This window comes from Sycon ciliatum, chromosome 5 (assembly GCF_964019385.1).
Source record: "Sycon ciliatum chromosome 5, ocSycCili1.1, whole genome shotgun sequence".
In the NCBI taxonomy this organism is placed as follows: Eukaryota; Metazoa; Porifera; class Calcarea; order Leucosolenida; family Sycettidae; genus Sycon; species Sycon ciliatum.
The window spans coordinates 29670553-29687469 of NC_088647.1; the positions used below are offsets into that span (position 1 = coordinate 29670553).

Consider the following 16917-nt stretch of genomic DNA (forward strand, 5'->3'; position numbering starts at 1 on the left):
ATAACTAAAGACCACTGTCACTAGCGACCACTGTCACTAGCGACCAGCCTGGTAAAGTAAAATCTGTGACTAAAGACCACTGTCACTAGCGACCAGCCTGGTACAGTAAAACCTGTAACTAAAGATCACTGTCACTAGCAACCAGCCTGGTACTACAGACCACTGTCACTAGCGACCAGCCTGGTACAGTAAAACCTGTAACTAAAGATCACTGTCACTAGCGACCAGCCTGGTACTACAGACCACTGTCACTAGCGACCAGCCTGGTACAGTAAAACCTGTGACTAACGACCACCCCTTGGGGCCAGAGAAGGCGGTCTTTATTGGCAGGTGGTCCTTAGTTAGATGTTTGCACCACACAACCATTATTGAACGTGAGACCGTCCGTGCCTGGCGAAGTGGTCTTTAGTACCAGGGTGGTCGCTAGTCACGGTGGTCTTTAGCCTGGTACTACAGACCACTGTCACTAGCGACCAGCCTGGTACAGTAAAACCTGTGACTAACGACCACCCCTTGGGGCCAGAGAAAGCGGTCTTTATTGGCAGGTGGTCCTTAGTTAGATGTTTGCACCGCACAACCATTATTGAACGTGAGACCGTCCGTGCCTGGCGAAGTGGTCTTTAGTACCAGGGTGGTCGCTAGTCACGGTGGTCTTTAGTTACAGCTTTTACTGTAGTACGAGAGAACCACTTCGCCAGGCACAGACGGTCTCAAATTCATGAACAAGAGTATGGTTGTGCGGTGCAAACCTCTAACTAAGAACCAACTTCCACTAAAGACCGCTTTCTCTGGCCCCAAGGGGTGGTCGTTAGTCACAGGTCTTACCGTACATGTACTTATACATGCAGTGACAGGCATATCTTTGCTCTGAGATCACACCGTGCAACTTCGCTAGTCGTATAAACCAAGAACACATCCAGGATAGGGTGATCACAGAATACACGACTCACGTTAGGAGAAGTCTAGAAAATGACCCCCTAGAATAAAGAGGGTTAGAACCGGGTCTAAGATCCACACGGTTCAGGTGGTCTCAACAGACTGGGGCTCTACCAACCGTGGATGGTTGTAGAAAGGTCACTGTTTCCGAACACGGTGTCTCCTCCACCTTGTAACATGCTGTCAAACAACAGCATGTTAAGTTGGCGAGTGTATCCAAGCAAACGTCAAGAACCTTCAAATGTCCAGGCAAAAAAGGCAGCAATGACTTGGTAGTAAGTTAGTAACCCCGCATACCAGCCGACGGTGTTGTGCAGTTCATGTCATTACTTTGCAGTACATTTTGTAATACTAATAGTGCACTGGTGTGGTGGAATGGACATGCAGATACGTAAATGTCCATGTACTTGCAGCTGATTGCATGTTCCATGCCGGTCACACATCTGAGAACAATCAGCTTAGCCGACAGGTGAGAATCGGCATTACCCGAAAACAAGACGCTCTCCGCGGCGCGCAACGCAAGAGACGCGCAAGAGGAAGAAGCGATGCGTTGCGCTGCCCGATATGTGACTGGGTGTATTTCTTGGCCGTGCCGGGAAGTGATGCGTGATGTTACGAGCGAGAAATCACACTACACTACAGTCTACACGTTGCTTGACTGGTTTTAGAGAACTAAACGACGGTAGCGGTCGCTGGGTGTACATGTACTGGTAATAGGTAAGAAACACGATCTGTGGTCCCCACAGCCACCTAGGTGATTGCGTATTGCTCCGTCCATTGATAGGGAGTTCTGAACACCGGTGCAAGGAGAGATGCGGATCTCCGTGCATCTGACTGAGGCGTTGGAACTGAACGGGAACATTCGGGATTCTCTACCTGACCTGAGTGGAAGCATGCAACTCGAGAACAAAGGCAGGCATCACGACCTCCACGCGAACAACGTTACGTATTAACTCCCGTTTTTTAGGATAGACTTTCTCAATCAAATTCCCTCCGCCTATCCACCAACTACTAGCATAGGCTACCTTATTGGTTCTGCAGTATCAGAAAATACAATGTACATGTCCGACGGGATAGCTCCACTAGGAACCAACTCTCCTTTCCTCTAGCCCGCTCTTCTGGATTGCTACACCTCCCCCCCCCCCCGTTTCATTGGCTATTTGCATTGGCTTAAGCTGCACCAGGAGACAAAGGGCCTTTCTACTTTAACAGCATTCAGGAACGCCTTGCTTTACCAGTAGACCACAATTTTAGGCCATATTTGCTTCTTTCTTCTTTTCCTTTTCCTTTTGACTTCTTACTCTTTTCCTTGTTAGCCATGGTTGGCAATAAAAACCCTGCAATCGCCACGCAAAGTGGTCATTGGCTACCCCAGCTATGTGTTGCTTGGAATAAAAAAAATAAAAAATAATAATAAAATAATGTAGGTGCTTGTTTACCTGCTGCTGCCCAAGTCTCCTGACATGCAGTATCCACGTGAATGAATAGTGGCGGTCATTTGTGTTTCTCAAATTCTTTTTTCATGTTGGCCTATGACCTCTGGCTGGATGGTGGATCCGATCTATCCTTCCGCACCATTTTAAAGCCGCACCTAACGTCTGAACATGGGGAATCTCACGAAGGCGGAAAGGTAGTCTTTGATCCACCACCCTGTACGTGGAATACATCATACACATGTACACCCTGTACGTGGAATACATCAAACACATGTACACCCTGTACGTGGATCCGTAATACATCTTACCAGTGTACAATGTCATGCTTTTTGCGCCTTTCGCCTGCATCAACTCCTCGTCACAAGATTAAACACGGTCGTGTTTATATATCGGCCCCATGTCATAATCAAGCATGCGCAATCATGTACTGCACATGCCACATGACGTGGCTGGTTCGAGCCTGTTGGTTAAATAGTTTTTCGTCCTGGTCATCATGCGTGACCTCAGTTTCTTCCTCTCGCGGAGACCTTTCCAGGAAGCCCAAGATTGTGAAGATTGAGTGAGTAGAACTGAAGTTACGTCCCAAACAATTTGAAAATATGCAGAATTTTGAAATTTCCAATCGGCTCTCAAAGGGTTAAAAAAAGTATTTACCGTCTGTGCAGCTTTCGCAAGTCAACTCTGATCGTTCCCTCTATCCCATATCCCATCGATCTAGCTGGCTAATGTCCCATGGCGAACAACTGCCATCCAGGGAAGCACAGTTTTGGGTATGTCTCTGACGAGTTCACAATGTGGAGGGTCAGCCCACAGACAATTGTTCCGTCGCAGGTGGCCAGTTCTCATTGTAATCACACGCAGAACATGTCCTGGTCGCCAGTCTCCTGCGAGCATCAAGATTTTCCGCTTTCTGCTAGCAGTGAAAGGTGATACTTGAGGACGCAGTTCAAAACGACATTCACTACACTGGAAATCATTAATTTTTAGGATGTCACTCATTATTAGTGTTTGGCGAGACACACTCGCAGCAGAGATGACTGTTGTGAATCGTGGATGACTGTGCATTTGCAGCACTTGGGCCATGACATTAGGTTGTGAAGTGTTATCTGCCAGTGATATCTGGCAGTAAAACAGCAAGAAGGGATGAATAAATCGACCTTATGCCTGTCTGCCTATCCGACAGAACGCAAGTTGTCTTTGTAGGTGGACTTCTCTCAGATGCTTCACCTGTTCTGTCCGGAGTGCCCCAGGGATCTATCCTAGGGCCCCTCCTTTTCCTAGTGTATATTAATGATCTTCCCAGTCATGTTGAAGGTGTGTTCTTATTTGCTGACGATACTGCACTGCTCCGGTTCAATGAGTGTCTAGACAGGCTGCGAGACAGTCTCCAGCGCGGTATCAACGAAGTCCATCAGTGGATGACTACCTGGAGACTAAGACCTAATATCGCCAAGACTGAGATATTATTCCTGCCGAACTCAGAGCCAACCTATGCATTCACTCTTCCCGGATACCTCACAGACCTCACAGTGGTAAAACAACACAAGCATCTTGGTTTGGTCATTGACTCAGACTTATCGTTTGGTAGACATGTCGACCATATCTGTAGCAAAGTCAGTAAAGCTGTTGGCTACCTCGTGTCTCACTGCTCCCACCTACCGCTTGAATGCATTCGCCTTTTTTATCATTGCTATATTCTCCCCATTTTTCTCTATTGCTCAACCGCCTGGTCATCCCTACTAAGTAAATCGTTAATGAGTACCCTGGAAGTCCACAATAAGAGGATACTCAAAGTCCTTTTCCGCAAACCATCATACTTTCCTTCTGCCGAGCTGTATGATATGTTTAACACCTTCCCTATCTCTAGTCAAGCGGATCGAAAACTGTGTATTGTTGTTCATTCTATTCGTCTTGACAAAGCCCCGCCACACTTGCGTAAATATAACTGGTTTCTTCCCACTCGTCCTACGCGCAATCCCTGCACTTTACCTAAAGCCCGAACATCAGCTTATACCAGATCTCCGTGTTTCGCTGCCTATTCTCTCTGGCTGGCCCTGCCTCTATCAGTAAAATCGTCTTGTACGCTAAACGATTTCAAGGCCAACATGAAGCTCGTGTTCTAATAACTGCTAATTCTTCATCCAGATTTGTTTCTCTTTGCCTCCAGTAATGTTTATTTATTTATTTATTCAACATCTCCTGGCCCGTCCGAAGACTGCCAATAAACATGAGAGGTCAGGTGATAGCCAACCACGGCAAGCTAAAAGGGAAAAAAAGAAAGAAAAGAAAGATGCTGTCAGAGAGGGAAAGGAGATAGGGAGAGAAAAAGAAAGGGAGGCACATTAATAATACATGGGATCACTTCGGATGAGACAGTGTGGAAAGCTGGACTGTGAATTTCCTGATATCCTGGCATGTCTTAATGCTAGTAGGCAGGTTAGACCAAAGGGAGTATGCTGAGAAGAAAGGGGATTTCAAAAACAGAGAGGAACTAGCTCGGGGCAGTGATAAGGCATTGCGTGTTGGTCTAGTGGTAACAAACCAGTTGTACTTGGCAATATGTTTCGGGACTTGGGCTAGGAAGATTTTTTGCACAAGGATACAAAGATGCTGCTGATGTCGGGCAAGAAGAGGGTGCGTGGAAGCAAGTTTATAAAGACAAAGGGAGGCAAATGTTTGGTCTTTTCGAAACAGAATTTTCAGAAGCAAGCGTTGATGTACCTCCAGTCTGTGGAGTAAAGTCTGAGACAACCCGCACCAAGCTATATCGCAATAGTCAAATATAGGCAAAATGTACGACTTAAAGAACAATTCTCTGCAGTTATCATTCAAGTGTTGGCAGTGGGGTTGTAGCATACCTAAGGACGCACTCGCACGCTTGCACACAGACTGGACTTGTGGAGACCAGGAGAGTTGGCGGTCGAGAATAACGCCCAGGTGCTTGTGCTCGTTAACAACTTTAATAGGTGTACTATTTAGACCAGGAAAATACAGAAGTTGAGTGGGGGGCGAGGGAGAGAAGAACATGGCCTCGGTTTTGGCGAGGTTAGGCTTCAGTTTCCAGGTTTCCATCCATGTTACTGTAGCGTTGACCCGGGACTGCATGGAGGCTGTGAGGTTGTCTGCCGAGCTGTCGGAGCACATCAGAGCAGTGTCGTCAGCAAAAAGACTTACATTTGGTACAAGGGCTGGCAAGTCATTAACGTACAGTAGAAATAGGAGCGGCCCAAGTATGGACCCCTGGGGTACCCCAGACACGACTAGTAATGGGTCTGATAGGGAGGTAGATACTCTGACAGTCTGGTGGCGGCAGGAAAGATAGGATGAGAGCCATTGCAGGGCTGGACCGTGTACCAAGAAGACGGACTCTAGCTTTGCAAGCAGACCACGATGCCAGACGGTGTCGAAAGCTTTCGCTAGGTCAAAGAACACGATGCCAACATGCCGCCTGAGGTTCCGCTGTGTGTAGATGTCTTGTACTAGACGTGTTAGTTGGAAAGTTGTGGAGTCTCCACGGCAGAAACCGGATTGAGATGGTGAAAGCGCTGGGGTGACGTGGCAGTACAGAGACTCAAAGAAAATACGTTCACAGACCTTGGACACACCGGGAAGGAGAGAGATTGGTCTGTAGTTGCCAGCCTGAGAGCGTTGGCCTTTCTTATAGATCGGGACGATAACAGCAGATTTCCAGACGGACGGAAATACTCCTGTACGATATGACATGTTAAAGAGCAGGCACAAGGGATAGGACGTGTATAATATTTATTTATTTTTGCTTTGTTTTTGTTTACTGCCATGGCTGGATACCACCCCCCCCCCCCCTCCCTCCATATTGGCCTATATTCTCTGGCCACGGGAAGGTGAAATAAATAATAAATTATAATAATGCCATTTGTACAGATCCACGAAATCCCGTAGAATCCCGTAGACCCGGTAGGGTGTTTATTGTGTGCTATGCATGCGCATTTGACCTTTTTAGCGTCATAATTCAATAACCAGCTATCGCTTTTCCAGCTTCTTCACTTTGGTTAGAGCTAATGACTAGCTAGATCTTTGTCAGAAAAAAGGTTTTCGTATGAAATGCCTTCAGGCCCCATTTCTTAGTGGAAATAGCAGAAAACACAATAGGGTCCTGCACGTTCAACACCCTACAGGGTCTACGGGATTCTACTGGATTTCGTGGATCTGTACAAATGGCATAAGGTCCATTACATCCGACTGATGAGAAAGTAGTTTGTACATGTTCCTACATGCACATCATACATGTATGTAGATGAAGAGGATGTTCATGCTTCCACAACTCTGACAGGCATTTTTCACTAGTTTGCGTACCGGAGGTACATGGAAGTACATTATTGTATTGTCCATTTGCCATGCGTCACGTGGACACACACACATACACACACACAAGAAACAAACAATCAAACGTGTATAAAACAGTCACACTCTCTGACTACACTCACACACACACACCACACCACACACACCACACACACACACACACACACACACACACACACACACACACACACACACACCACACGCACACACCACACACACACACACACACACACACACACACACACACACACACACACACACACACACACACACCTCAGACCTCAGACCTGCCCATCGCAGAAGCAATGATAGCGAACAGCTATGTTACACATAGCAACTAGTGCTCGGATTACACCATTCAACAGCTTGCAAGGCTGATGAACTGACCGCCACTAATTTTAGCCTGGTATCCACCACACAGCTGATTGAAGTAGCTTTTTCTGGCCAGTGAATCCCAATTTTTTTATTTCTTCATTTTTTATTCTTTTTCTTTTTTCGACACATACACACACACACACACACACACTCCGCAAACCACATTGATCCTTATCCTGTTTCGTGGCATGGTTGAGCGGGGGGGGGGGGGGGGGGGGGGGAGAGGCGTACAATTGATCGCGTACAAGTGATCGCGAGCAAGAGAAAATCCTCAGCGGATAATGTATGCAGAAAAATTGGCAGAATTCGGTACATTTTCTTGTTTGTTTTGTGCATGTCTGGGCACATGTACAGTATGTGGATCATGAAATGGAGCAGAATTCAAGAAATTGCCTGCAATACGGGGGGGGGGGAGGGGGAGGATACAATGTCAAATCATGGTTCCGAAGTCCAAACGGACCTATTCCTTGCTTCTGATCGATGTCCCCCCCCCCCCCCTCCTCCCCACACGCGCAGGTGTATATCGTGGATCTCACAGGGACCAGTTCCACATTATAATCGCTGCGAAGTTAGTTGTGGAGCGCGTTTACCCCCTGTTTTTAAAGTTCATGTCCTACCACATCCAAATCTAGCGTCCCTTGATAGTTCACTTTCATGGCTAATAGTCGCATGGTCTCTTGTCCCAAGAGACCTCTGCGCTCTGTGCTTTCTCCACACCACTTTTGAAAGCTATCTTCTCTTTTCTCCCTTTCCATTATCGTAAAATATTTGGCATGATCGTCCGTTTGATGTACTATGTGAAACAGAATAACTACACTGAATCCCTTAGGTTTTTAGTTAGGTCGCAACTACATGTAGATGCAAGTACAGTCTGTTGGGTCCCCAGGCAAAATATCAACACCAAATCAAGAAAATTGCACTCAGAAATTGGGGAAATTGTATTGAGAAGGTATGGCATTACATGATGTAGAGAATCCCATTTTTAAAAGTGAATGTCCACTTGAAAGCTTTACTCAAAGCTCCAAGTTGGATACAGGATCGAACGACCGCACGGCACGAGGCCAACTCTTTTCTCTTCCACAGTATATTTCACTTCATCAAATAATTAACAATTAACACTAATAACACCAGCTATTTATAGCATGCAAAAACAGCGTACATGTATATCAAAACATACACATATAAAACATGACATGACAGCGTATACCAGTGGTACACTGCAAACCGCACACAGCGCATATAGCGTATGCCATGCAGCAAACATCAGCGGTACGGCGGAGTCGAAATACAACATTGCAACGAATACAATGCCATAAGCGCGAAGGCCTTTCCCACTTGAGAACTGGTGGTTTGCGACACAAACAAACTTCGGATATAAAGAACTAATTCTACTCCAAAATGGTGGTCCCTACATCAGGAGTCGACTGCATAACATGCTCCATTCTGGTGGAGTTGTTTAACCTGCTTCACTTCAGGAAAAAAGCACTCAGGCCAAAGATAGACTCGGAAGGAGAGCCAATGATTAATAATTTATAGTAAAGAAAAGCACAGCTAAGGTCAGCTTTGTGCAATGTTATCGCATGAGCTGATTGTCAAGTAACTGGGGTGTTAGTGAACATTATAGCATAACTTTTCTCGCTCCACATATACTGGCACACACAGAGACATAGACAGCAATAACGACACTACACAAAGTGAAGGGTAGTTGGCCGAAGCCAGATATGAACCGGATAATGAGTGAGGTATGGAAGCAAGGACTGAGAACAGAGTGTCTCAGATAGAATAGCCGTGCCAGTGGATAGCAAAAATAGGCCATGATTCAGAACCACTTGGGACCGTCAGATTAATTTTTCTGAACCGAGCCAGCAGGGAAAAAACCCTCGCGCCGACGTACACAGTTGTGAGGGATAAAAACCGGGTGTATATCCCCAATGGCGATTAGGCATCATGTAGGCATGGTAAGCACATCACGGCAAAAAGTGATAAAATAGCAATGATAATAAGCACATAAATGAAGTGTGGGAGGGCAGGGACACTGGTAAGACTCAAAACTGACAGAAGAAGTCAGGAAAAGAAGCGACAATAAAGAACACACCAGATGCCATATTTGCAACAAAAAATATTTCGCGAGAAATCAGTTCTCGCCTATCTCGCTGCGCTCGGCCGGCGAGAAATACAACGTACTTCCTTGGTCCCTTTCTTTACTATAAATTAACTTAGCCCAAAGATGCCATCTCATCATACCAACTGACCTGGCTCCTTCAATAATGATACGACGATCATGAGTTCACTGCTTCAAAATCAACTTCAAGGTGAACATAAAAAAAACATCTCCATCATTTTGCGAGAACTGTGGCAATACGCCCAGTGAGAAGGCATTTCTCCTGTGCCTATGGGGAAAGAAAATGAAGCTAACCAAACAAACAAATACTAGTAGCATGAGCTCCAGTGTGGGGAGCAAACCCTTTTCAAACAAACATCACCATTGTAATAAATACTACTGCAGTTCATTCGGCAGTACTACTTGCAGTTTGACCAGAGATGCAGTACCGGAGCTCAGCTGTGTGGCCAGCTCGCCATTTTCACACACGTATTCTCGGAGACACGGCCAATGGTCTTCATTTCCCACTGTGACAGCATCCGACTCATTCTTCGTAAACCCTTGACCAGTGAAGAGCTCCAAGAGGCGTAATTCACAGTAGAGAAAAAGACGCGTTTGCCAGGCCGAGCGAGGAGCTGCAAGTGCCATGAATCTGCTATAGTCCATTAACTGGCTGGGCAATCGTTTTATTGAGAGAAAATTCACGCCGTGCGCCTTCTCGTAATCGGCAACTGAGCGCGCACGGAACTCGCTCAGATGCCGCATCACGTCAGGCACGGCACCGGGGTAGAACTGGCGGCAGAGCTCCACGATACCGCTCCACGTTGCTGGCACGCACTTGGGCAAGTGAGCGTCTGCGGGTTTGTCATGGGGCACGTCTTGTTGATGAGCCTGGGCAAGAGCAGCATGATGACTGTTATCACATTTGACAATCTTGGCCTGGAAGAACAGCAGCCATGCATCATTCTTGTCCACCTCGCACTGCACAGGGACAAGCAAAAGATCCGGAAGCAAAGCACACGCATCAAGTTTTCAGGCACTGCAAATCGTCATCATTCTGCATCCATAACAATCGGGTGATGTAGACTTAGCACCGTCACACAGCTGTGAGTAAATATGCATAATGTAAAGACGTTCGGTTAGGCCTGTGTTACGAACCGTATTCCGGAGTATGCACCGTTCCCAGATTTTTGCTACAAATCACAGACATCCACCTTGTTCATGACCACACAAAACACAGACATCCACCCTGTTCATGACCACACAAATCACAGACATCCACCGTGTTCATCACAAGTAATGCTGACGGCTGGGTACACGCCACTGGCCACAGAAAGGTGGATTCTTGTCATACGTCACTGGAATTGTAGAGATTATGGCGAATATCTATCACTTGTCCTAGTTGACGTTTACCGTATTTTCCCGAATATAAGTCGACCTTCTGTGCGCCAGAAATTTCGCCAAAAGCTGGGGGCCGACTTACAAACGGAACTCGATTTACATACGGGAATCTGGCACAACAAATGAAATGACTGCAGTGTCCGTACAAAAAAGCACTGCCGTATGAACCATGTGAACTTTCGTCCCGCGACTGACACTGGTTTTGTTCAGATTTTGTCTTACTGGCATGATATGATCTCTCCTCGCAGAGAACTCATTATTTTGTATGTGTGGGTGTCATGGAGCTATAAAAACTTTTTTTCATGAAATTGACTCCTGGATTTAGGGTGGTCGACTTATAATCGAAGTCGACTTATATTCGGGAAAATACGGTATACGCTTTTACACGTGCTTGCAGATCAGTATAGCTAAACATACTCTAAACATACTCTATGTTAACACCATACACTACAGTGGTGTACAACTGCACATACTACACACATTACAGCAGCATGGTAGATCACATACTACACACATTACAGGAGCATGGTAGATCACATACTACACACATTACAGGAGCATGGTAGATCACATACTACACACATTACAGGAGCATGGGAGATCACATACTACACACATTACAGGAGCATGATAGATCACATACTACACACATTACAGCAGCATGGTAGATCACATACTACACACAGTACAGGAGCATGGTAGATCACATACTACCCACATTACAGGAGCATGATAGATCACATACTACACACATTACAGCAGCATGGTAGATCACATACTACACACATTACAGGAGCATGGTAGATCACATACTACACACATTACAGGAGCATGGTAGATCACATACTACACACAGTACAGGAGCATGGTAGATCACATACTACACACATTACAGGAGCATGGTAGATCACATACTACACACATTACAGCAGCATGGTAGATCACATACTACACACATTACAGGAGCATGGTAGATCACATGCTACACACATTACAGGAGCATGATAGATCACATACTACACACATTACAGGAGCATGGTAGATCACATGCTACACACATTACAGGAGCATGGTAGATCACATACTACACACATTACAGGAGCATGCTAGATCACATACTACACACAGTACAGGAGCATGGTAGATCACATACTACACACAGTACAGGAGCATGGTAGATCACATACTACAGTCCATTCATTGGAAACTGGCACCCTTACTTTTTGTTGTCTCTCTCACATAGTTGTAGATATCGTGAAAACAACAGTACATCCTGCATTGTGTGACCCGTGCAATTACTCCTTGCCACATTTGAGGCCAGAAAAGTCCAAGAACAGGGAAATAGAAATTCAGCCAGGTTTTACAAAATTAGGACAGGTATGCCATAGCAAAATGTATGGAGAAGCAGATCCAAAACCCAGATTTTTGAGATTTTATAGTGGATTTTTGATCCTCAATTCGGCCCAAATCCGACTTTCAAAAGCCAGCGGGCCAGTTTCCGATGAATGGACTGTACACACATTACAAGAGCATGGTAGATCACATCCCATACAAATAACACGAGCCTGGACCTCGCTTATCCGGTCCTCTTTTATCCGGATCCCTCGCCATCTGGAAGAAAATCGTTGGTTACCGATTTACAGCATATGTCATGCATACATACAGTATGCGTGGTCGATTATCCGGTTCCCTCGCCTAACCGGATAATTTCGTAGAAAAAGGGTGTGTGCGGTTAAGCGAGGTCTGACTGTAGCTCGCATCCCACAAGTTGAAAACACTTCCAGGCTCATTTGATGCTGTTAATCATTTTTTTAAACAGGTACTGGTTTCCCGTATCTTTTACCTTGAGGGTGATGAACTCGCGTGTTAGACCGAGGGCGAGCAGGACATCATACGGTGACTTGCATGGCAGAACGCGGCAGGCAGTGTCTCGGCCGGCAACGAACGCCGTGCGCCGTCCTGATGCCTCACTCAGCCTTGTCGGCACAGTACCACTTTGTACCATGGACACCCTGCACATGACGTTTGCCGCAACTTCATCATCGGCGAGTCGACGTGCTGCTGTCTTTCCAGAGTAGAAGTTGGTTAGATGGTCAGCGAGGGCTTTAGCGTCCATAGTGACTAGCTGTGGCGAGCTATCTCAGTGACCTTGTATGGTTCTTCCATATGACTATCCAGTACACTGAACAGCTTGCTCTGCAGAGACAGAGACGGAGAGAGAGAGAGAGAGAGAGAGAGAGAGAGAGAGAGAGAGAGAGAGAGAGAGAGAGAGAGAGAGAGAGAGAGAGAGAGAGAGAGAGAGAGAGAGAGAGAGAAAGAGAGAGAGAGAGAGAGAGAGAGAGAGAGAGAGAGAGAGAGAGATTAGACTCCATAGCAACAAAGACAGAGATACGTAACGGAGAGCACACACACGCACACACGAACACATACAATGTAGAATAGAGCAACTGGGTGTCACTTACTGCTTGCGTGGTGGCGTGTTTGAACAGCAAACTCCAAAATCAATGTCATTTCCACAGGAAGACTACTGGTGTCTCCATGACTGCTGCAGTGAGTGCTATATGCTACAAGTTCAAATATCATGCTACATACTATTCACGGCTTGATTGTTTTGTTAAAATCTTTTTCTACGAGTAAAGTAATTTCAGCGTTTTCCTCATAAATTCTTTTCATACGTCAAGTTTCAATACCTTCACAAACACTGACAAGCATCATACAAATGGGAGCTGCCTCTCTGTACGTACCTAGAACTTTCTATTTTAGATCACAGCATTATTTTAAATTTTGTGCAATTGTCTGCTCCTCCACTACATGTCTACATGTACCAGTTTTTTTCATGCTCTTACCGTCACAGTGCACGCTACGCTGGGGTAGTTTGTACGAGTAAGATCAAAACACCGCTAGCTAACGAACGTCAACCGATTAGCAAAACACGACTCTCCTCTATGTAACTACCAGGGTCGACTCCATACAAGTAATCTGCAAATACCAGAAATACCTAATGGCCAACACCAGGCTATGCACTGCTCCAGTGAGTGTTACTGAATGAACTAGTAGTAGTACTACAAAGTCATGTAGTAGTCTTGCCTCTTGCTGTCTAGGTACTCGTACATCTACGATCGAGTACAATGACTGTAGACTACAGTCATTGTAGTCCGCCAATTATTTTCAAACGCAAACATTTAAAAAATAATGACTTTGTTTCAATTATTTTTGAAGTCAACATTATGTTCCCACCGAACAATACATGAGACTGTCACTTGAGACTGAGAGATCCTGATATATCGGGAGTCTACCATGGTCTACCCATGCGTGACCATGGTGACGAAGAAGCGTAGGGCGCGCCAAGGCCAGGGCAAGGTTCCTGCGGCGCTCAGATTGGTTATTCGAACAACGACGAGCATAAACACAAAATGTTCCGTACTACATGTAGTAGTACCACCGGTAGTAGAGTCTACTACCGGTAGTATACAGTAACATAACGACGTCAGTGCTAGTAGTGAGTCGAGTAGCGGCCTAGAGTCGTAGAGAGTAGAGCCTAGACTGGCTAGAGGCAAGAGTACAACAGGCTGCTGCCGTGCTGGGAAAGTTGAACACGCTAACGAGCGCAGTACGGATCCGACCTGGACTACAGACTACATGTACATACAGACTCACGTGAGTGCGTTCGATTTTGCCCACAAATCAATTAATTTTTTGAACCCATGAACGTGAATCCATTCATGAAACCATTCATAATCCATTCATGAATAGTATAATTCATGATGGATTATTTATTACTAGTACCAAGAGTACATAACCAAGAGTGTGCAACTCTACGATTCCCCAGCCCACAGCCGAATCCTTTTATGACATCAGTCTTTCATGGTCTTTGGCAGCGGTTTAGCTCACTGATGCCATCATGCATAGCCAGAGGTCAAAGTGCAAATAATATGTACATTACACCTACGGTAGTAGAAGCAGAACAACGGACGAAAGATCGACGTGTCTTGAACCTGACGAACTCTCACCGTATTTACAAAACAAGCGCCGGAAAGAATACCCACTTCATCATACTTCTGCCAAAGGATGAGGCAATAAAAAAATTCCGCCGTGGGTGAACCCATCGCAGCTCAAGATAGGAGTTTCACACTCTTGGTTCTGTACTCTTGCTAGTACGGCCCTTGCTATTCTCATCACCCCCTGTGTGAATAGACGTTATTTGATTACATCATCAGTTGATGCTTCAACGAAAAGGCTGCGGACTCACGGCACAGCGCTGCACTTGCTAGGGGTAAGTGGATTATGCGGGCATAATTTTTGGCATAATCAGGTCCTTTTTGAGAAGGAGCATACAATTGCATCGGAAAAAGAAGGGCCGATGCCCAATGAGACTGTTATACACATTATAATAATAAATAATAATTGAAGGCATAATTGCCTTTTTTAGAAGGAGCATAAAACGGCATCGGAAAAACAAGGGCAGATGCCCAATGAGGCTGTCATATACATGTACACACCTGCTATAGAAGGACCATACATTGCGCTTTTTGTCGATTTGGAATACTTTAGCAAGCACCGATGCCGACTACCTCACATCGCCGTGATTCTATTCCCCAGTCCACTCCATCACCAGGCAGTACATTTACATCTTCTGCTACACCACCGATGATGTCATCCAGCGCTTCCTCAGCTGAAACACCAGCTAGAGTGCCCAGACAAGGTTCAGCCTCAGATCAGACTACTTTGCCCAGAAACACGTTGTCACCATCACCATCAGCAGCAGCAGCAGCAGCAGCAGCAGCAGAAATAGCTGAATCTCCAACAAAGCAGGTAAGACTAGGTGTGTGTGTGTGTGTGTTTGTGTGTGTGGTGCTGGTGTGTGTGTGTGTGTGTGTGTGTGTTTGTGTATGTGTGTGTGTGTGTGTGTGTGTGTGTGTGTGTGTGTGTGTGTGTGTGTGTAACTAGGGTAACCCGGTAACTACCGGCATACCGGGGATTTCTGACTTTGATCGAAAAACTACTGGAATTGGAACTGAACCATGATTGTTCACAAAAACGCTGGTTTGTGGTGTGACAAGGGCACATGTGGCCCTGCTTTTCACAGAATCCCTTACGTAGGGGCGATCTGACAATGAAGAAATCCAAGCTTTGGTCCAATGAGCAATGGGTTAGAAATGAATAAAAAGAAAGAACAAAATTGCCAAAATATTGCGCACAATTCGCAAAATACTCAAAAATTGCCCGAAAAAGAGAAAATAGACGAAATTGGCAAAAACTAGCTAAATAAGAGAAATGAGAGAAAATTAGGGGAAACTGGTTGTGTGACTAAGGGATTTGATTTGGCTGGGTTGCCAAGTATGAATACAGGATTCCGTGTGGTACAGGGTCCGGCAACCAACGGTCTCAATGACCACCCAGCCAGGTTTGGGCCAATGGCATCACTACTTTCAACCTCTATGGTCCTAATGTCGATTGCTGTTGTTCCCACTGCTCTCCTGTATAGCAGCGTGATTACACACAGATCCACAAAGCAAGGTACTCATTTGGTAGTGAAGGCAGCGGGAGAGATCAGTTTGACAGCCCTTGGGGACTAGCAACCAACAAAGCTGGTGACCTGATCATCTGTGACAGCTGCAACCACAGAATAAAGGTATTTGGCGGAGTATAATGTGCATCTCCTTTTTTTAGAAATGTTTTGGCAATTTAAGATTCATCCAGAGTGTAATGCTCAGCCTATATTTGAGATCGTTATCGATCACAAAGACAGTACGAGAGTGCCACCATTGTTAGAATTTCCTATAAAGATATGGTTAAGGCATACATTTGTGTAATGTACCGATGCGGGTCTCGCACCCATCATGCATAACAGTGCAGCTGGCAGTTGACACCGGGAATGCACACATATGGCTTGCACCAGGTCAGAGGTGGCAAACTTCACAACGGTTTGATACATCGCACTACTTTTCCAAGTACATGTATATGCACGTCTGCACCCTGGCTTCACTCTTGCATCAACAAGGCTACATTGCTTCTACACCAACTCTAAATTTATCTCTCTCTCTCTCTGTCTCTCTCTCTCTCTTTTCTCTCTCTCTCTCTCTCTCTCTCTCTCTCTCTCTCCTTCTCTCTCTCTCTCTTCTCTCTCTCTCTCTCTCTCTCTCTCTCTCTCTCTCTCTCTCTCTCTCTCTCTCTCTCTCTCTCTCTCTCTCTCACTCTCGCTAAAATCTTTTTGCTCATGCATGCGATCACAGTTTCCGAGTGCTCGATGGGCGCCGCTTTTTTCGGGGGCATGAAGTTGGTGAAGCTTGTACTTTGTACACAATGCTGTAAAAAGTGGGTTTTTTG

The 16917-nt window shown here is 45.7% G+C and overlaps 2 protein-coding genes across 2 annotated transcripts in view; one reads left to right on the plus strand and one right to left on the minus strand.

Annotated features, from left to right (window-relative positions):
- Positions 1-8598: 8598 nt before the first annotated feature.
- LOC135818265 (uncharacterized) lies at positions 8599-13752 on the minus strand. The gene is made up of 3 exons (XM_065331621.1): positions 13053-13752; positions 12434-12786; positions 8599-10170 (listed from the first exon to the last, which is right to left on the minus strand). Exons 2-3 carry the CDS (start codon positions 12704-12706, stop codon positions 9586-9588), a joined length of 858 nt encoding a protein of 285 aa, XP_065187693.1. The 5' UTR covers positions 12707-12786; positions 13053-13752; the 3' UTR covers positions 8599-9585.
- A 196-nt stretch (positions 13753-13948) lies between these two features.
- The window catches only part of LOC135816978 (RING finger protein nhl-1-like), a 9409-nt gene continuing 6440 nt past the window's right edge, over positions 13949-16917 (plus strand). Inside the window, exons 1-4 of the mRNA XM_065330083.1 lie at positions 13949-14247; positions 14785-14863; positions 15142-15402; positions 16079-16222. Coding sequence (XP_065186155.1) covers positions 15151-15402; positions 16079-16222 — 396 coding nt within the window. The 5' untranslated portion in view covers positions 13949-14247; positions 14785-14863; positions 15142-15150. The remainder of the gene's footprint in view (positions 14248-14784; positions 14864-15141; positions 15403-16078; positions 16223-16917) is intronic.

What these genes read in the sequence shown, in the direction of transcription:
- LOC135818265 (XM_065331621.1), bottom strand. Translation starts at nt 12,706, where the DNA reads ATGGACGCTAAAGCCCTCGCTGACCATCTAACCAACTTCTACTCTGGA. An exon ending in GCGAGTTCATCACCCTCAAG is followed by an intron (nt 10,171 to 12,433) that starts GTAAAAGATACG and finishes GTCCCTGTGCAG; the next exon opens with TGCGAGGTGGACAAGAATGA.